At 34.7% G+C, this 22,462-nt stretch overlaps 2 protein-coding genes across 2 annotated transcripts; one reads left to right on the top strand and one right to left on the bottom strand.

Moving 5' to 3' along the window:
- On the top strand, positions 7,285–8,272 carry LOC109831078. The gene is made up of 5 exons (XM_020398417.1): positions 7,285–7,353; positions 7,438–7,525; positions 7,619–7,711; positions 7,857–8,161; positions 8,251–8,272. Exons 1-5 carry the CDS (start codon positions 7,346–7,348, stop codon positions 8,270–8,272), a joined length of 516 nt encoding a protein of 171 aa, XP_020254006.1. The 5' UTR covers positions 7,285–7,345.
- LOC109831077 lies at positions 12,018–18,005 on the bottom strand. The gene is made up of 7 exons (XM_020398416.1): positions 17,163–18,005; positions 15,380–17,066; positions 14,853–15,077; positions 14,144–14,271; positions 12,497–14,038; positions 12,177–12,398; positions 12,018–12,053 (listed from the first exon to the last, which is right to left on the bottom strand). The coding sequence occupies exons 1-7, from the start codon at positions 17,220–17,222 to the stop codon at positions 12,018–12,020; spliced, it is 3,900 nt and encodes a 1,299-aa protein (XP_020254005.1). The 5' UTR covers positions 17,223–18,005.

Here is a 22,462-nt window from a genome sequence, read left to right as displayed (position 1 = left end):
ATTATAGTATAACGTATTTATTATAATATTATATAATATTTTAGTAACATATATTAATATTTGGGGTAATATTTGGGGATAACTGTGACCCATCAGAACAACTTGAGAGGGATAAAGTGGGATAACATGAGATAATGGGGTAATTTAAAATTGTGATTGAGACGATTTAGGTGGGACAATTGACGATGCGGCGTCGTCTTACGTCGTCTTACGAAAGTATCATATTTATTGAACTTACCATGATTTATCGTAATATTAATATTATAATATCATATAGTAAAATAAATTATTTTAATTTAATATAGTAATACTATATAATATATTGGAGTCACCATGATTTATAATAAATATGTGTAATACTACGATCAATATAATATAGTATTAAATTATAATTAATATCATATAGCAAAAATATAAGTAATAAAATACTTATAACATATTATAATATACAATATTTTCAAAATATATTTTAAAAATGTTTAATACTATTAATATAATAAAATATAATATATATTAAAATATGTTATGTTATACTTGTAACATAAATAATATGTATGATAAAATATATTATATTGTAATATATAACATCATAATAAATATATAATTTATCATATTATGACATATTATAATATTATATATTACTTTTACTTAATATGTCATATTATATTAATCATATGATAATATTATATATAAAAAATAATATATTGTAACATAAATAATATGTATGATAAAATATATTATATTGTAATATATAACATCATAATAAATATATAATTTATCATATTATGACATATTATAATATTATATATTACTTTTACTTAATATGTCATATTATATTAATCATATGATAATATTATATATAAAAAATAATATATTGTAACATAATTTATGTTACTTTTGCTACTTTATTAATCATAAATATATTATATTATAAACTATCATATTATAATAAATATAATATAATATGAAAAATTAATATATTACATTATAATTAATATAATATATCAACAATATGTTTAATGATATTAATTATATAATCATTTTATCTTTTAGCTAATGCAATTAGCACATATACTAGTAGTAAATATTTATATATTCAAAAATTATCCCACTTATCTCAAATTATTCCGTTATGAGAGTTAGGGTAAATTTTGGCTTAGGAACAATTATTTTTACATTGAGTGTGATAATTATATCTCATGTGGGTTAATTATCTCACTATTGCTCCACAAAGACATTAACACCAAAATTTGTTATCTCAATCCTATTATCCCAACCAATAACACCAAAAAAATATTGTCCAAAAAATTATCCTATTTATGCACATATTACACAAACCAATAACCCCCGAGTTACTTCAAAGAGAAATGGTGTGCACCAGCTGGGAGAGAGGGAGGCAAAATTATGGATGTCATCCCACATTTGATCACAAGTTCAGATAATGAAGATATGTGTAAGAAGGCATCTCGAGAAGAAAATGTAAGTATAGTTAAGTCATTGCCTAGTGGTAAATCTCCGAGACTGGATGGGATGACATTTGAATTCTATGAGCATTACTAGGGAGTACTAGGACCTGACATATGAAGAGTTTGAAGATTTTTTCAGAACATACATGCCTCCCCAATGGTAGAGTTGTTTTATACTATTGGTTCCAAGCGTTTCTTGTCCTTAAACACCAAGGCCCCATTTGGTACGCGGGAATGGGGTGGAATGGAATGTCATTCTCACTTCTCATTCCCTCATACCAGGTACGCGGGAATGGGGTGGAATGGAATGTCATTCTCACTTCTCATTCCCTCATACCAAACAAAACTTGTTTTTAGATGAATGGAATGTCATTCTCACTTCTCATTCCCTCATACCAAACAAAACTTGTTTTTAGATGTTGGAATGACTATTCCCATGGAATGGTCATTCCCACTTTTTGTGGGAATGGGCATTCCAAGTGAGAAGATAGGGAATGATCATTCCCATTCAATGGGAGAATCAAATTAGTTAGGTTTTTTTTTAATTATACCACTATTAATAATAAGAATCAATTTAAAAACCATGGCTTTGACTACCTATTCTCATCTTCTCTCAGCTACTAATTATATTTGAACAATAGGAATTTTTTGCGGGGTAGGGGTTAAAACTAGTGGTACATATTTTAGTAGCATATTAAAACTAGCAGTACATATTTCATTAGCCTATTATATCACAATTGCTCAACATAGGAGCAACACAATTTAATATAAAAACAGATACAACTGAAACTATATATTATTTGCCATTTGAAATTCTTTCATGTCAATATTTTTTTTTTGGTTAATCAAATTTTTTTATTTATTCACCAATGTTTAAAGTCTGTTATTTTCGCTAACATATTATATTCTTTTTAAACTTTTGCTATTGTTTTCCCACCATAGAGAACTATATGTACTCATTGCATACATGTTTGATTGTGGTTCATGCACAACAATAAATCTAACTTTTGCTTGAAAAATATTTGACCCAATATTTATGAAAAGAGTAAACTCTCGCTGAGAAATTGGCCAAAATATTAAAATTATCAAAATCATATCATGTCTAGACTATATATAGAGATATAAGGGCATTATTATAACACATACCTGGATTAATATAACATATGCAGAAATAGTGAGAATTGTTTAAAAAATATAAACGAAACATATACCTGATCGATAACATGCACATTAGTATAACACATACCTAGATTAATATAACATATACATAAATAAATTTTTTTAGTTATTATCATTAATGTTTATTTTTATTTTATTAAAAATCTATGTTGTTATAAGGGCATTATTAGAAAATAAGATTTCATTCTCACTTGTCAACTAGTGATACCAAACATGGGAATGAGAATTAGATTTTCATTCTAGCTTTATTCTACAAACACACCCAAATAAGAAAATGGGAATGACCATTCCATCTCATTCATTCATTCTTCCATTCCATTCTCACTTGGCTTCATTCCCACGTACCAAACGAGGAGGATTGAAGACCTATAAGCCTATGTAATGTGATCTACAAGATGGTTTCAAAATTTCTCGTTAATTGTATAAATGCAGTGACTACATAGATCATATCAGAAGAGCAGAGTGCATTTGTGTAGGGGAGACTAATATATGAAAATATTCTCATTGCCCAAGAGGTATTACACTCTAAGGGAATACTTGGTTGGGGAGGGGGTTTGATGGCGGTGAATGCGGATATGGAGAGAGCATGTAACTAGATGGAGTGGGAATTTATTATTGATGTTCTAACTCATTTTGATTTTGCACATAAGTTTGTGGGTCGGATCCAAGCTTGTATTACTAAATCGGCATTCTCAGAACTAATTGCTCGCAATATTGGTGGATCCACCCAAAGAAATGGACAGATCCAAGAGGACCCAAAACTGGTCTCTTAGTGGACCAATTACTAATTTTATATACACACACATGCATATACACACACATACATATACACATATACACATATACATACATATATGTATATATACATATATAAACATACATACATGTATATATATACATGTATGTATGTATACACAAACTTATACATTTACTGTAGCGTGTATACTATATATATATATATATATATATATATATATACGTATATATAATATATATATATAATATATATACTAATATATATTATATCTATCATATACTATATTATATAACAACACCAACACATGATATTAATATGATAATGAGTATACATACATATATATTTTAATATATAATATATATATATATATATACACACACAACATGTAATATGTACTGTATATATAGTATATAATATCTATATATAAAATATATAGTTATTAAATAATATTATAAAATATATACTATATATATTCATATATAATATACACACACACCCTTATATATGTATATATATAATATGATATATATATATATATATTATATATAATAGTATATATAAATATATATATATACTATATCAATAAACGGGAAATGTGAATGCTAGAGGTGACTCCCTAGGTGTAGCCTAAGGATGCGCAATCTCAGCCATTGATCTCAAAAACCCCAAAATAATCTAAGCCATTGATCCAATAACAATTCCTAAAAATAAAAAAACAAATTTCCAAAAAAGAAAAACCCTATTCCCACGTTCTCCCCTTCAAAATCGTGTTCCAGCTTTGAAAAAAATCGCGCATCCTGTCCGTCTCCTATTCGCGATCGTAGACTTCGCCGCCGTCCATCATCACCGCCGTCTCCTATTCGTCGCCGGCCCTCACCACCGCCGTCCCTCGCCGTCCATCATCACCGCCGTCTCCTATCCGCTTTTCAGACCTCGCCATTGACCTCCTGTTCGGTTCCCTCTCCCAGACCTCGCCGTCGACCTCCGGAGATCGTCGACGCCGTCCCTCACCAGTGCCGTCCCTCACCAGTGCCGTCCCTCGCCATCGATCTCTGAAGCTCACCTGAGCCCCTCCACATCCGCCCCCCAACACCTCCTCTTAATTCAGGTTTTGTTTTTTTTATGTAATTTTTTTTTATTAAGAAATTATAGGGAAAGGAAACCTTCTGCAGAAACTTCAATGCCTCATCGATCTTGATTAGCTCTCTTCCTCTCACTGAGAGATATTGCATGATTTGTACTTAATATCACGTACCTAAGTTTGAAAATTTATCAAGTAACCTCCATGACTTTAAAAAAAATCAGAAAACCCCTTCTTTTAAGAGTTACCGGAACACCCGTAAACATCGTAACTGTAATTTTAAATGGATGGCTGTCTGTGGATGATCTTGGTGATTTATGCTCTTGAAAGAATCATCTAATAGGTTTTTATAGATAAAGATTATTCGAAGTGAAATAATTTCTTCACAGTTACGATGTTTAAGGGAAAATTAAACAACATTTTTTTACTCTGTGTTTATGCTCTTGATTATCTTGGTGATTTGCATTTAGAATTAGATTTTCACCACCTTCTTATAATCTCACTTTCAAAATGATTGATGGGTTAATAATCTTATGTTTTTAACCCGTAGTTATATTCGATACATCGACACGTTTGTTTTTTCTCTTTTCAGTATACGCACGCTCAACGTCGCCGTTGAAGCTCGCACTCGCCCTTGACATCCCCTCGCTTGGAGATTGGTTCGACATCTTCATCAGCCCTCATGACTTCGAACAAATTGAAAGCGTCAACGCCTTCGATTTCTTCAAAATTAAAGCCTTCATCTTCTAAATGCAAAAATCCTCTAACGTCGTAAGTAAATTTTTTTTTTGAGATATAATGTTTGTTTTAATATGCGTCAAAAGTTGAAATTGATGCCTCCGCCTACTGATGTCTGTGTCAACAAGTCATTGCTTAATGAGATATATCCTCTTGCATGAGATAATGTTTGTGTTAATAAACTTGTAAAAATTATTGTGATTATTGTCATATCGAGTATCTATTTTTAGGTAATTTTTACCTATTTCTGATTTATAATTTTCTTGTAGGGCTATGATAACACAATTGAGACTTCCGTCCAATTTGTGTTATTTTCGAGATTTAATTGATAAGCGAATTATATTGGATGAAAGGCACATAAAAGCGTTATTTTCGAGATTTAATTGATAAGCGAATTATATTGGATGAAAGGCACATAAAAGCCCTAGAGACGACACCTTTTCACAACTTCCTCAAGTTACCCACATCCTTGAGCAATGAGCAAATAGTAATTGATTGCTTGATTCCAAAATTTAATTCTGATACATGCTCATTCATGATTGGGAATAAAAATTATGTGTTTGGTATAGATGATATTCACCGAATTATCGGTTTGCCAAAGGAAGGAATTTTGATAAAAATGAATGGGACAGCGTCTAATACAATCTACACCAGTTTTGTAAAGAATTATAAGACACTCAAAGAGAAGAAGAGTAATAGCTCTAAAGGCAAGAAGAAAGCTGATGCTAAAAAAAAGGCGGTGATTTGGGGAAAGCGCGATAGAATGGCCGAGATGATTATAGATATGAATAATGAAGACCCTATAATATGTGTGAAACTTATTGTGGCTTTTATTATCGGCTTCATATTATGCCCGCGAACATGTAAGACATGTCCCTTATGGGCATTTAGATATGCAGAGCAGTTTTTAACTTTGAAGAAATACAATTGGTGTCATGCGGTGTTTACTTTTCTTTGTAAAGAGATGAATAAAGCAAAGAAGTCTCTTAGTACGAGGGGATTATGTCAGCGCTTAAATGCTGGGTACATGGGTGGTTTTTCCTCCGTTTTACTAGTGAGTTACATGAACATTATTTTGTATATATTTTCAATTTGTTAATGATTAGTGTTTATGCACATGCTAATGTATAGTTTCTATATTGTAGGTTTGGTTTTATGAAAAAGTAGGGGAAATAGAGTACACTTCAGATATTGAAAGGTTACCGCCGCTCTTTTGTGTGAAGAATACCGGAAAGTGGAGGAGGACTAGTATGAACAAATTATATAGAAATCCGAAGTTTCTTACTGATAATGGCGAAGTGAATACTCCTCTTATTCGTAAGGCATCGCCAAGAATATTTGTACATATATTTGCTCTCGTAGTTCATTATTTTATCTCTCATTTTTATGTTCTATGTCTGCAACTATAGTATAAGTACTAATACTTGTATTTTTTTGTTTTATAGGAATCAAGGAAAGCTGAATTAATTGCCTTAATTGCGGAGAAGACGTACGAGTTGAACGAGCTCACTACAGAATTACGAGAATTAGAAGAGCAAAGTGCTTTATGCAAAAAACAAAACAAGGAGAAAGAGGATGACAGAAATGTACATTTTGAAACTAAAAGCGAAGAGGATATGGAAGCTAATGAATATGAGAATTTGGAAGAAACTGAGGAAGCCGATATTTGCAATGACATTTTGATGAGCCCAAGAGACATGAAAATTTTAGAAGAAGCTGTGTGAGTTTATTGTTTTTTAATTCTCTTGTAATTTTTCTTTTTATACTTTTCGTATAATTCTTGTGTTACTCTTTGTTAATTATATGCATTTCAACTCCATAGCGATGTTTCTCAAAAAGATGACGGTGGTAATGAGAATAAAAAAGAAACCACATCTATCAAACGGGTTGTCAGAAAGAGGACGAGGAAGGATGGACCCTCTGTTACTTCACCTTATATACGTCTAGATCAAGCAAAGGAAGGCACAAAGAAGAAACGTGTCATCCAGATATTGGATAGTCCTGAGGGGAAAAAAAAATTAAAAAAATGATGAAGGCTTCATACCTACATCTCTCGACTATCCAGGTAAGGTACTGGTCGATGATTATGAGGACAAATTAATTGAAGACTTTCTACAATCGAAAATGACCAGGTATTTGTTACTGGCTTATTCTAATAATAATCTTTGAATTTACTTAATTTGTGTTGCAATTTTCTCACCATGTTTTGGATATAGTGATACATACATTTGGAAGTGTGCCGAAGCAAGCGTATCTCACTTAGATGCTTATAAACTATTGACAGGAGGTGAACTCAGTGATGATGTAGGTCCTAAACATTTGTGTTATGGTTTGTTTGATGTTGTCTATAAAATCACTTATATTAACTACTTTATTCGTTCATGGTAAATTTTTTAGGTGATAGATGCATTTGTTATTCGGCTTTGGAAAAAGATTGAAACAACTAATAGTTATGATCGAAAGATACATGTCACAAGGCCTTGGCTTGCAGTAAGTATATCCATGTTGTTTCATTAGTTTGTGGTTTTTATTAATATATAACACTACATTGTTGACATTGATGCTTCTTTTAGCAAGCATTTCTAGATGGAAATCGTGAAATGGTGGCAAAACTTGACATTGATGCTTCTTTTAGCAAGCATTTCTAGATGGAAATCGTGAAATGGTGGCAAAACGAATGAAGGAAAATATTTCTCAGCAGAAGTTCTTGGAGTGTGAAAGATTTCTGATCCCGATTGTCAGCTCTGGACATTGGCACATGGTAGAGTTAGTAAGAGAGGAGAAAAAATTCTATCACTACTCCTCAATCAAATCCCCCATTTATACCGCCGATGCTGCGAAATTTAGAAATAAGTTTATGAGTTTCATACAAAGTAATTGGAGATTGGGGAAATTAGAGCATCATGTTCTGGAGTCAGTTGACACGCCACAACAAGGACCGTAAGTATTTCATGCGTTTTAATGTAAATGTTCATTTTTCTCAAAGTCATTATCAATATTGTATTTTTTCCTTAAATGCATAACTTTAGATTGCGGGATCTTTATGATTGAATTCATTACGAGCATTGTCGAAAAGCGGCCGATAACAATTTCAAAAGAAGATTGTGCAAAGTATAGAGCAAAGTTTTGTGCAGCTCTTTTGTATGCACGCGATTCACCTTTTTTGTAAATATGATTTTATTCTTCACCATGGTTTTTGTTTTGTATGCAATATGTGGATGATATTATGTGGATGATGATTTATGGATAAGTGGAAGTGAAAAAATTTTCATTGAAAATGTTATTTATTGGGCTATCTACGAACAGATCATGTTATTTATTGTGAAACGCTATGCAATGGTTGAAAAGTAAGCTACTAAGCATCTTTAATTTGTTTGTTGTATTCGTTTTAATCACATCAAGTATCATCTTTAATTTGATTGTACGCTATGCAATGGTTGAAAATTTGTACCTACTTATTACACTTTTGTACCTACTTATGCTTGTTTTGTACCTACTTATGCACGTTTTGTACCTCGTAGTTCTTGAAAAAAAATTGTACCCAGTTATTACACTTTTGTACCTACTTATGCCTGTTTTCTACCTACTTAGCCACGTTTTGTACCTCGTAGTTCTTGAAAAAAAATTTGTAACCAGTTATTACACTTTTGTACCTACTTATGCCTGTTTTCTACCTACTTAGCCATGTTTTGTACCTCGTAGTTCTTGAAAAAAAATTTGTACCCACTTAATCAAATTTTGTACCTACTTATGCTTGTTTTCTACCTACTTAGCCACGTTTTGTACCTCATTAATCTGGAAATTTTTTGTACTTATTACACTTTTGTACCCACTTATGCACGTTTTGGAGCTCGTAGTTCTTGAAAAAAAAAATTGTACCTAGTTATTACACTTTTGTACCTACTTATGCCTGTTTACTACCCACTTATGCACAAAAAAAAATTGTACCTAGTTATTACACTTTTGTACCTACTTATGCCTGTTTACTACCCACTTATGCACGTTTTGTACCTCGTAGTTCTTGAAAAAAAATTTGTACCCACTTAATCAAGTTTTGTACCTACTTATGCATGTTTTCTACCTACTTAGCCACGTTTTGTACCTCATTGATCTGGAAATTTTTTTGTACTTATTACTCTTTTCTACCCACTTATGCACGTTTTGAACCTCGTAGTTCTTGAAAAAAAAATTGTACCTAGTTATTACACTTTTGTACCTACTTATGCCTGTTTTCTACCTACTTAGCCACGTTTTGTACCTCATTGATCTGGAAATTTTTTTGTACTTATTACTCTTTTCTACCCACTTATGCACGTTTTGGACCTCGTAGTTCTTGAAAAAAAAATTGTACCTAGTTATTACACTTTTGTACCTACTTATGCCTGTTTACTACCCACTTATGCACGTTTTGTACCTCGTAGTTCTTGAAAAAAAAATTCGTACCTAGTTATTACACTTTTGTACCTACTTATGCCTGTTTTCTACCTACTGAACCACGTTTTGTACCTCGTAGTTCTTGAAAAAAAATTTGTACCCAGTTATTACACTTTTGTACCTACTTATGCCTGTTTTCTACCTACTTAGCCACGTTTTGTACCTCATTGATCTGGAAATTTTTTTGTACTTATTACTCTTTTCTACCCACTTATGCACGTTTTGGACCTCGTAGTTCTTGAAAAAAAATTTGTACCCAGTTATTACACTTTTGTACCTACTTATGCCTGTTTTCTACCTACTTAGCCACGTTTTGTACCTCGTAGTTCTTGAAAAAAAAATTCGTACCTAGTTATTACACTTTTGTACCTACTTATGCCTGTTTTCTACCTACTTAGCCACGTTTTGTACCTCGTAGTTCTTAAAAAAAAATTTGTACTCACTTAATCAAATTTTGTACCTACTTATGCATGTTTTCTACCTACTTAGCCACGTTTTGTACCTCATTGATCTGGAAATTTTTTTGTACTTATTACTCTTTTCTACCCACTTATGCACGTTTTGAACCTCGTAGTTCTTGAAAAAAAAATTGTACCTAGTTATTACACATTTGTACCTACTTATGCATGTTTACTACCCACTTATGCACGTTTTGTACCTCGTAGTTCTTGAAAAAAAATTTGTACCCCGTTATTACACTTTTGTACCTACTTATGCCTGTTTTCTACCTACTTAGCAACGTTTTGTACCTCGTAGTTCTTGAAAAAAAATTTGTAACCAGTTATTACACTTTTGTACCTACTTATGCATGTTTTCTACCTACTTAGCCACGTTTTGTACATCATTGATCTGGAATTTTTTTTGTACTTATTACTCTTTTCTACCCACTTATGCACGTTTTGGACCTCGTAGTTCTTGAAAAAAAAATTGTACCTAGTATTACACTTTTGTACCTACTTATGCCTGTTTACTACCCACTTATGCACGTTTTGTACCTCGTAGTTCTTGAAAAAAAATTTGTACCCAGTTATTACACTTTTGTACCTACTTATGCCTGTTTTCTACCTACTTAGCCACGTTTTGTACCTCGTAGTTCTTGAAAAAAAATTTATAACCAGTTATTACACTTTTGTACCTACTTATGCCTGTTTTCTACCTACTTAGCCACGTTTTGTACCTCATTGATCTGGAAATTTTTTTGTACTTATTACTCTTTTCTACCCACTTATGCACGTTTTGAACCTCGTAGTTCTTGAAAAAAAAATTGTACCTAGTTATTACACTTTTGTACCTACTTATGCCTGTTTACTACCCACTTATGCACGTTTTGTACCTCGTAGTTCTTGAAAAAAAATTTGTACCCAGTTATTACACTTTTGTACCTACTTATGCCTGTTTTCTACCTACTTAGCCACGTTTTGTACCTCGTAGTTCTTGGAAAAAAATTTGTACCCAGTTATTACACTTTTGTACCTACTTATGCCTGTTTTCTACCTACTTAGCCACGTTTTGTACCTCGTAGTTCTTGGAAAAAAATTTGTACCCAGTTATTACACTTTTGTACCTACTTATGCCTATTTTCTACCTACTTAGCCACGTTTTGTACCTCGTAGTTCTTAAAAAAAAATTTGTAACCAGTTATTACACTTTTGTACCTACTTATGCATGTTTTCTACCTACTTAGCCACGTTTTGTACCTCATTGATCTGGAAATTTTTTTGTACTTATTACTCTTTTCTACCCACTTATGCACGTTTTGGACCTCGTAGTTCTTGAAAAAAAATTGTACCTAGTTATTACACTTTTGTACCTACTTATGCCTGTTTACTACCCACTTATGCACGTTTTGTACCTCGTAGTTCTTGAAAAAAAATTTGTACCTAGTTATTACACTTTTGTACCTACTTATGCCTGTTTTCTACCCACTTATGCACGTTTTGTACCTCGTAGTTCTTGAAAAATAATTTGTACCCAGTTATTACACTATTGTACCTACTTATGCCTGCTTACTACCTCGTAGTTCTTAAAAAAAATTTTGTACCCATTTAATTAAGTTATGTACCTACTTATGCATGTTTTCTACATACTTAGCCACATTTTGTACCTCATTTTTCACCCATACATGGTTAATCCATACAACCACATTATCATCAATACAACCAACTAATCCATACGTACATAAACTTTAATTTAAATTATCATCCATACTTGATTAATCCATACGACCACATTATCAACCATACATGATTAATCCATACAACCAAATCATCCATACATACATAAACTTTAATTCAAATTATCAAAATTCTTCATAAACACATGCTTTGTTCTGGTCCACCTTTAACTTTGTTTTGGCCCTCCATTACCTTTCTCGATCACCACCTGTAACATTTTTCATCTACAAAAAAAATTACAACTTTATCATTACAAATGCATCGACATGAAAAAAAATATTAAATCAAGAATAAATATAATACCTTAGCTAAAGGACAACTCGTTATATAATGTCCTTTTCCCTTACAAAATCCACAAAATCTTTGTTTTTTTTACTCTTTTCTTGTGCTATCTCAATTCCGGACTTAATTCTGGTAGCTTGTGTTGGTCGTCCCTTCGTGGCAATAGGCTTATCTGGATCACGAATAGTGATTTGAGTTGCTTCCTCTACAGAGATGAGTATGGATGAAGTAGGCATCTTATTGCTAGTAATGCTCTCATTTCCATTGTCGTTATGTTCATTTTCTTTCTTGTAAGTACCAACTTCTTCAAAAAATGAGTCTAAAAAAGCACTAAACTTATCATGAAGTGTACTTGAAGTCAATGTATCTTCTAATGCCTTGTTACATCTACTCCTTCATGAAGCATGGAGTAACTATCCTTGAGTTCTTTCTGAAAGATAGTAAACAGATTCTTCGTATAATTCTCCCGAGCTTGTTTTTCAATGGGATGTTCAATTATCAATGTAGGAACTGAGTTTGTGGACTTAAAATCTTGCTCAAGTTCAGCGGCTCGGCGAGCTCTGACAGCATTATCATACTGCTTAACAAAATCATGTAACTCGGTATTTACATTCACAAAATGATCAAAAAAAGCATTAATTCCCTCACTCCGCTGAGTAGATGTCATTCCTGCAGTAAAAGTGTCTTTAAGATACACTGGAGCCCAATGATCTCGATGATTGTATAAATTTACTAACCAACTCCTTTTATCTGCACCATATTTGTCCCTCATTTCTTCCCAACGCTTTTCAAATTTTTCTTCCGATTTACTCCAATACCATTTGTTATACTTTACACCAACATCCTCACCATAATCATTATGCATTGATTGAAGATTTTGTAAGGCATTCCTACGAAGGTGCCAAGAACAAAAGCGATGGCGAGTTTTAGGAAAAACTTTGTGAATAGCACCACACATAGCTTTATCTTGATCAGTGATGATTGTTACTGGTGCTATACCCGACATACATTTTAACCATTGGCTAAATAACCATATAAACGTCTCCTCCGTTTCATCGGCCAGTAACGCACACCCAAATAGAGTAGACTGTCGATGATGGTTAACGCCCGTAAATGGTGCAAACGGCAATTTTAAATTGTTCGTTCTATATGTAACATCAAAGCAAACAACATCTCCAAATTGCAAGTAAGAAGTCCTCGACCTACCATCCATCCAAAAAACACTTCTCATCGTCCCATCATTTTCTAAATCAAGTGCGAAGTAAAATTGAGGATCAGATACCTTTTTCTCTTGAAATTGACGAACTATGTTCACGCACTCATGGCCGACGTTGTTTCTTCGTTTAAGTCTAAGTTGTGCTTGGCATTCTTGTTGAGTGAGAGAGCCTTGTTCATTTCCATGAGCAACGTCTAAAACCTTACAAATGGTAGAAGGTCGTAAACCTTGATTGTCAATAGTATCTATCAACCTTTTTGTCGATTGAGCTCGATGAAGTGTCCGATGTGAGTAGTGCTTCTTTACCCGATTTGGGGTGGTTAATGGATGACCATTATGATTAATGTTTAAATTTCGGACCACCCATTTTTCAGTGCTTCTATCAAGTCCAATAACCATCCTTGCGTTGCATCCACATCTTGTATCGAACTTTCGAATTACATTCCGCCCTTCTTCTCTTTTATCTTTTAAAAATTTAAATCCTTCCTTGTCACATACATATATTCTAGATATGATTGCATCTTTCTTTCTCGACCAAGTTGTGTGACCCTTGCGAATACCAAATCCCTTTAGTCTGGCGTATGCATTGTAGAAATTATAAGCTTCCTCATGAGTAGAGAACTCCATTCCAATATATGGATCAACAACAAAATTACCTTCACCATTTTCAACGCCAATAGGCTCATCAACATTCTGCTCATGCTCGGATGCCTATAAAAATAGAGAAACGAAAATTATAAAACTCATTATAAAAGACAACTATTTTGGTATATGTCATTAGATAGTAGTACACTATAAAGAATAAGATATTATCACCTGAGAGAAAAAACTTGTCGTAGATAGTAAACCATGGTCCTCGCCTTCAAGGTCAAGGGCTGTATATTTGTTTTCATCTTTAACTATTGTTGTATCACGTGAGAGAATTGTTGGCGTGTCCATACAAGCTATCAAATTATCACATATAAGAATGTTAAAAATCTAGAAAATTTCAATCCTCAAGTTCATCTTTCAATTTCACTAAACAATTTCATTACGATAATTTAAACAAATTTTAAAGCTCATATCCAATTTAACAATAAACCTATCCTAAAATCTAAACTAAAAAATGATAATATTCATAATTCATATTCCAAAATCAACCAGAATTACAAGTTAAAACCTCCAACAAACTAGTTAATTCATAACCTAAACGTTGCTGAAGACACATAATTCGAGTTCGAATTCGAAACTACATATATGAATATTAGAGTCCGCATTTGATTTCAATAATTTTAAACAAATACAAATGTGTAACAACTTAGTATTCGATTCGATCGTTTACCACCCCTCAATCATTTTGAATATAACTACGGGTTAAAAACATAAGATTATTAACCCATCAATCATTTTGAAAGTGAGATTATAAGAAGGTGGTGAAAATCTAATTCTAAACGCAAATCACCAAGATAATCAAGAGCATAAACACAGAGTAAAAAAAATGTCCTTTTCCATCTACAAAATCCACAAAATCTTTGTTTTTTTATACTCTTTTCTTGTGCTATCTCAATTCCGGACTTAATTCTGGTAGCTTGTGTTGGTCGTCCCTTCGTGGCAATAGGCTTATCTGGATCACGAATAGTGATTTGAGTTGCTTCCTCTATAGAGATGGGTATGGATGAAGTAGGCATCTTATTGCTGGCATTGCTCTCATTTCCATTGTCGTTATGTTCCTTCTCAATCTTGGAATTCTCAACTTCTTCAAAAAATGAGTCTAATAAAGCACTAAACTTATCATGAAGTTTACTTGAAGTCAATGTGTCTTCTAATGCCTTGTTACATCTACTCCTCAGGGTCCAATGTTTAATGATAGAGACTTGGTTTTCGCAATTTGAAATGTAATTTCTAACAACTCCGCAACCAACATGTCTTGCTTTAATTGTCCATCGTTGCATAATATATCTTAATGGAATTTCTAATACTTGCTAATTGTCCATCGTTGCATAATATATCTTGATGGAATTTCTAATACTTGCTTCTTTACTAAAATGTGCAAGCTATGTTTGCATAATATACCTTCCATCTCAAATTTCGCACAAGAGCACTTAATTCTTTTATCTTTGGATGCATCGAAAACAACATGATGCTTTACCGTCTTTTTCCTCTCAGCCTCGCGATCTATATTCCAAACGGCATAAGTAGCACTTGCGCCATCCTTCGACAACCTCTCATGAAGCATGGAGTAACTATCCTTAAGTTCTTTCTGAAAGATATTAAACATATTCTTTGTATAATTCTCCCTAGCTTGTTTTTCAATGGGATGTTCAATTATCAATGTAGGAACAGAGTTTGTGGACTTAAAATCTTGCTCAAGTTCAGCGGCTCGGCGAGCTCTGACAGCATTATCATACTGCTTAACAAAATCATGTAACTCGGTATTTACATTCACAAAATGATCAAAAAAAGCATTAATTCCCTCACTCCGCTGAGTAGATGTCATTCCTGCAGTAAAAGTGTCTTTAAGATACACTGGAGCCCAATGATCTCGATGATTGTATAAATTTACTAACCAACTCCTTTTATCTGCACCATATTTGTCCCTCATTTCTTCCCAACGCTTTTCAAATTTTTCTTCCGATTTACTCCAATACCATTTGTTATACTTTACACCAACATCCTCACCATAATCATTATGCATTGATTGAAGATTTTGTAAGGCATTCCTACGAAGGTGCCAAGAACAAAAGCGATGGCGAGTTTTAGGAAAAACTTTGTGAATAGCACCACACATAGCTTTATCTTGATCAGTGATGATTGTTACTGGTGCTATACCCGACATACATTTTAACCATTGGCTAAATAACCATATAAACGTCTCCTCCGTTTCATCGGCCAGTAACGCACACCCAAATAGAGTAGACTGTCGATGATGGTTAACGCCCGTAAATGGTGCAAACGGCAATTTTAAATTGTTCGTTCTATATGTAACATCAAAGCAAACAACATCTCCAAATTGCAAGTAAGAAGTCCTCGACCTACCATCCATCCAAAAAACACTTCTCATCGTCCCATCATTTTCTAAATCAAGTGCGAAGTAAAATTGAGGATCAGATACCTTTTTCTCTTGAAATTGACGAACTATGTTCACGCACTCATGGCCGACGTTGTTTCTTCGTTTAAGTCTAAGTTGTGCTTGGCATTCTTGTTGAGTGAGAGAGCCTTGTTCATTGCCATGAGCAACGTCTACAACCTTACAAATGGCAGAAGGCCGTAAACCTTGATTGTCAAGAGTATCTATCAACCTTTTTGTCGATTGAGCTCGATGAAGTGTCCGATGTGAGTAGTGCTTCTTTACCCGAGTTGGGGTGGTTAATGGATGACCATTATGCTTACTGTTTAACTTTCGGACCACCCATTTTTCAGTGCTTCTATCAAGTCCAATAACCATCCTTGCGTTGCATCCACATCTTGTATCGAACTTTCGAATTACATTCCGACCATCTTCTCTTTTATCTTTTAAAGATTTAAAGCCTTCTTTGTCACATACAAATATTCTAGATAGGATTGCATCTTTCTTTCTCGACCAAGCTGTGTGACCCTTGCGAACACCAAATCCCTTAAGTCTGGCGTATGCATTGTAGAAATTATAAGCTTCCTCATGAGTAGAGAACTCCATTCCGATATATGGATCAACGCTGTTTAAATTATCTTCACCATTTTCAACGCCCATAAGCTCATCACCATTCTCCTCATGCTCGGATGCCTATAAAAATAGAGAAACAAAACTCATGCTAAAAGACAACTATTTTGGTATATGTCATTAGTTAGTAGTACACTATAAACAATAAGATATTATCACCTGAGGGGGAAGCCATGTTGTAGATAGTAGATCATGGTCCTGGCTTTTATCTTCTTCCATTGTTGCCTCACGTGAGAGAATTGGTGGAGTGTCTATACAAGCTATCAAATTATCACATATAAGAAGTTCAAAATCGCTCAAAAAACGTCATCAAGTTGATCTTTCAATTTCACTAAACAATTTCTAAACGATAGTTTAAACCAAATTTAAAGTTTATATCCAATTTAACAATACATGGCAAAAATAGCTCTAAATTATCCGGCTCGTAGCCATAGAGTGAGTGCTGCAAACCAAGTAATGTATGAGCTGAAATTAAAAGGAAGAAGATAGATCCAAGGAATATGCATGAGGGAAGATAGAACCATCATGAAATCCACTAGATCTAACAGGAACGCCAACTAGAACTAACATGCCTCGTAATAGAACTAACATCATCTCCATTAGAGCTAACATGCATCCCGGTAGCATTAACATGCATTTCAGTTAAAACTAACACGTTAATTTAGAGCTAGCTAACATGCATTTCAGTTAGAACTAACACGTTAATTTAGACCTGATGCCTTACCTCGGTGGAGGCGAGCTCGACAGCGGCGAAGTGCGATGAGCCGGCGGCAACACTGAGCGGGGACGGCAAGCGCAGGCTGCGGCGATTTCGTGAGGTGGAGAGGAGGGGGGAGGTGATGGCGAGGATGACGTCGAGGGCTTGATCGATCTCCGGAGGCGGCGATGAACCTGAGGGCTGAGCTCGAATGCCGTCGGAGGCGTGGCTGATGACGAGGGGTGAGCTCGATGGCGAGGACGAGTAGACGGCGATGACCCGGCGGCGACGCTCAGCTGCGGTGATCTCGGGCGCTGGAGAGGAGGAAAGGGAAAGAGGGATTTATGAAAGGATGAAACTTCAATAGGGGAGGTCCCTCACAGAAAAGAAAGGTATGAATTCGGAGTATTGAGGTATTTGAATCCGACTCTGGGCGTGAAAGGCTATCCCTACTAAGCAAAGATAGAGAATCGTGGATCTCTACGGAAGAAGAAAAAATCAAGTAAAGTCAGCTAGAGAGAAAAATGGGTCCACAGGGTCGAGACAAGAAAGAGAGTCTAACTGAAAAAACTTATAGGCAGGCAGAAAGGAAAGAATCAGTCCCGTAACTGAAGAGGGAGGCCCGGTCGAGTGGTTCCTCAAAGCCATGAGACTATATTGAAGCGATCCGCGGAAGCCAAAGAAAGCTATGCCTTGGATGATAAATATTCGTAGAAGGGGAAGACTGACCTTTGTCAAGAGACACGGCTCTTGCTCTTGGTAGGGCATAATCCCTAACCGACGACTTCTACTCCCTAGTAGACACAGGAATCCTTTTTTATTTCCTCCTGTGGAACCGAAGCTATGACTGCCGCCTAGATCGGGAGCTTTGCTTTCTCTCATTCGGCTTTTTCCAGAGATGGATTGCGCTTGGGAGCTTGCTTGATAGTGAAAAGCGTTTCCCCGCCATAATCTATCGATTTTGCTTTTGTTTTTCGGATGTCCTATCTGTTCTGTCTGTATGCCCTATCGGATGACTTTCTTGCCAGCATGCAACATTCTCCGGCAATGGGCCAGGGGAATTCTCTGAAAAACTACAGACAGGGCGCTAACGGGAGCGAAGAAAACGTTAGGATCGACGGGCTGGTCGAGCTCTTTTGCTTTAAATAAAAGCGATACCGTACTCGAATAGAGGCTCCTGCGCTATACGGCTTCACTTTACTACGAAGATCATTAACTGAGAGTTAACTCATCAAGCTAGGCATGGTATTCTCCATTCCTCAGTTTAGGAAGTCCTTGACTCGGCCAACCATTAGTGGGTGAAAAACATGGTATTCCGCTAGTCAGGCTGGGAAGAGGTAGTTATTAGCGGTAATTCTTAGTGGAGGTATTCTCCTTGACTAGGTTTAGGAAATCTAATCTACTCTAATCGGCCCTCATCAACCAGTCCTCTATCTATAGGCTCAAATGAGCTCAAAACATGCCATCAAAATAGTTCCGTTCTAATCCTCCTCCCTTCCGTCAGCCACATAGCAGCCCACTCGTGATATGCAACGCTCATGCCGGTCGAGCCGTGATCTCCCGAGTGTCCGACCAGCACTTAAGACTTGTGTTCTAGCAAGGGGGTTAGGTGATGAAAGTCTCTGTCCTCAATACCAATGACGAATTGAGGTAAGAGTTTTAAATAATTGCATTTCTAATAATGATTGGTTGTCGAAAACATAGAATGGCTAACTGCTAGCCACACTTGAGAACTCTACGCTACTAAGACATTGCATTGAAGAAGTTGGATCTCTTTCAGGACAGTGGCTAAACCACCCACTCGCGGTAAGATTTACTAAAGTGAGACGTCGGTACATTAGTACATAATACACCACCTCCTGCAGCTAGAAAGTGAAGGAAGGAGAGGCGAGCGGCTCATTTCCAACCGGAAAGGCAGCTCTCGTATCCATCCATTGCTTCCTTCCCTATTTTCTTTTTGTAGCATCTAGCTTTCTGCTTTTGTAGGCTTAGGTTTGGATTGCAGCTAGCTAGGACACATAGCGAAGACAAGGAAGCTAGATAGAGTGCGAGTGTGGGTAAGTAAGAAGTAAGCAAGGGAGTGCTTTCATGGTGTGCTAGTATCGCTATTTCTCTTTTAGTGTTAAGCTAGTGGTAAGGCAGCAGTAGGTGATAATCATATTTTTATTACAATTTTATACCCTCATTATCTATTTTATATAAATAAATATATCACTAATAATTGTTTTTATCTTTTAATTACAGAATAATGAAGAATAAACCTCAACTTCCCATCTCTCAACAAAAACCCATTGATTAAATGAAGAAATGATTCAAGAAGCCTAAGTGCAATTTTTAACTTTTTGAAGGCCCAAAGCAAAAAGATTACACCAAGGGAAATGGACTTTGGCTGTTGGAAATTAATTCACATGAAGACCGGACCTGCTATTGAATTTTAATCACAAGATTCATTGGACTTGGACACTTGCTATGGGCTGGACATGATTTTTAATTTTCTTCAAAATCAAATGTGATTGATGGACCTGTGGCTTGGTGTTCTCTCAAGTGGGCCGGCTTGCTTGGATTTTTATTTGAAAATCAAATGATAGTGGGCCGGACCTATGTGCTTCAAAGTTGATTGCTTTTCTTTGAGAGAACAAAATGAAGACCGTGGGCTTGAATTTGATTTCTCAAGTGAAAATCACATGGGCCGGTTCAATTTTGTTTTGAAAATGAAATTGGAATAGCTGCAGAGTTGTCTAACACACAAAAGGCCGGTTACTTGGGTTTCTTGGATTTTTGACATTTGAAAATCAAATGGAGAATGAAATGGGCCGAACTTCATGGACCTGTGGCTTGGTGTGCATAGGAGGCCGGATTTGCTTATGGATTTTGTGCTACAAATGTTCAAAATCAAAAGAAATATCATTGGGCCAAACTTTCTTACATAAATCAAATGGTTGCTGCAGCTTTGGATTTTTCTTTATGGGCCGGATTTTGATAATCACATGGGCTAGAGAAGAACAAAAACCAAATTCAAAGGTGGAGATTGTTGCTTGGGGCTCAAGACAAATCCAATGGCTCATATTCATTGAAGATTACTATAAATAGGGGTAGAGAGTGAGGGGTTAAGAGTGTGAAAATTTTGTAAACTCCTTTTGGAGAGGAGGGCTACTCTTAATTAAGAAGGCCTTCCAAAAATTTAACTTTTTGTTGCAATTAATAATAATAATTTTTTCACCACTTTAAATTTTTCTCTTCTTCTCTTTGTTGGATGATGAAGATGAAGATGAAGATGGAGAATTATTTGAAGGTTTGCATTTCTTTCCTTTTTCTCTTTTATTGCTTATTAGTTTAGATTTATTTCTATGTTTGTAATTAGATTTTATTTTCTTGTTAAATAGCCAAGAGGCTAGAACCCTCTTGCCTTAGATTTATTTCATGCTCATAGATTAGATTTATTTCATGCTTATAGAGTAGATTTATTTTCTTGTATTTTTGCAATTTATTTTGTAGTTTAGATTTACATTCACTTATCATTCCTATTTGTCACGCACACAACATAAGAACCGATTTTATATTTTCTCCTACAAAACACCTTCCTCGTGGGATCGATATCTTAAATACTATAACTTGACACGGTTGTGCACTTGCAACCTTTTTGGTACATGTTTATGCCGCATCAAGTTTTTGGCGCCGTTGCCGGGGAAGGTGCTTAAGTAGGTTTTAATTATTTTGGTTCTTTAACTTGTGTGTTTATTGTGAAAGAACTACTTGGAGATTAAAGATCAAGAATTGGAGATTGAGGAATTGGATATTCGCTTGTGGTAAGTCTTCTTCCTTATATTTTCAATTCCACACCTTTAGTTAGTTTCTCACAATTAGTGACAAATAGGATCTTAAAAAAAAGATTTTATTTCCGTTGACCATAATAAAATTCACCCTTCACTTTGACATTTACTAACAAGATAATAAATTCAAACAAATCCCCCCTTCTCATTTGTTTGATTGTTAACCCTAATTAAAAAAAAGAAAAAGATTTTTTTTCTTCCATCCTTTTTAGTTGCTTTTAATTCATAGGGTTGCATTTCATATAGTTAGTAGGAATTCACCAAGTGATTTGAGCATCTTGATTTGGCACACACTTCAAAATATTTTTAAGGGCAAAACCCCATAATCAAGATAAGGTGAGGGATTTCATCACCCTTTCCTTAGCCCAAAAATCACTAATTCCTCACTACACCACCCAAGCCTAATAAAACTCATTAGACGTTGGCCCCTAAGGATTCGAGCTCAATAAGGAACAAGAAATCCTTAAGTGAACCGGTTTAAGTTTTCTCAGATTAGTTGGTGTCTAAGGCAAGGTTTAGGGGTTGCGTAAAGCGCTCCGCAAGGAAAGAGGTACTTAATTGATCTTTGATCACCCTCTAGTACTATCCTTACCTGGCTAACTACCCGGGTAAAACTTTTATCTTTTCACTTAAGGAATTTTTGGTTAGGAGCTAGTCTAGTTGAGTTAGGCTTAACCCTAGAGTTAGAGTGATTGAAAAGTGATTGATTTTGATTTGTTTTAGTTAGGATTTTCCTTTTTCTTCTTAAAAAAAAACTAACTTTTATTTTTCCAAAACAAAAAAAAATTATATAAAAAGTAATTGTTTTTGGTGCATGCAAAACGTGGATTAGGGACAATACACATCAACAAATTCATTTTGAACAAATGGCTAATCCACAAGTTTTTCAAAATTTATGTTATCCCAATAGGATTGAAATTTCCAATGAAGTT

This window comes from Asparagus officinalis, chromosome 2 (assembly GCF_001876935.1).
Source record: "Asparagus officinalis chromosome 2, Aspof.V1, whole genome shotgun sequence".
Classification (NCBI taxonomy): Eukaryota; Viridiplantae; Streptophyta; class Magnoliopsida; order Asparagales; family Asparagaceae; genus Asparagus; species Asparagus officinalis.
This window is presented reverse-complemented; position numbering and strand designations above follow the sequence as displayed.

Coding starts and splice junctions, on each gene's coding strand:
- LOC109831078 (XM_020398417.1), top strand. Junction 7,526..7,618: donor GAGGTGAACTCAGTGATGAT/GTAGGTCCTAAA, acceptor TAAATTTTTTAG/GTGATAGATGCATTTGTTAT. Junction 7,712..7,856: donor TCACAAGGCCTTGGCTTGCA/GTAAGTATATCC, acceptor TGCTTCTTTTAG/CAAGCATTTCTAGATGGAAA.
- LOC109831077 (XM_020398416.1), bottom strand. CDS start 17,222: ATGGAAGAAGATAAAAGCCAGGACCATGATCTACTATCTACAACATGG. Junction 14,272..14,852: donor TGAGATAGCACAAGAAAAGA/GTATAAAAAAAC, acceptor ATAATTTGATAG/CTTGTATGGACACGCCAACA. Junction 14,039..14,143: donor CGACAAGTTTTTTCTCTCAG/GTGATAATATCT, acceptor CTATTTTTATAG/GCATCCGAGCATGAGCAGAA.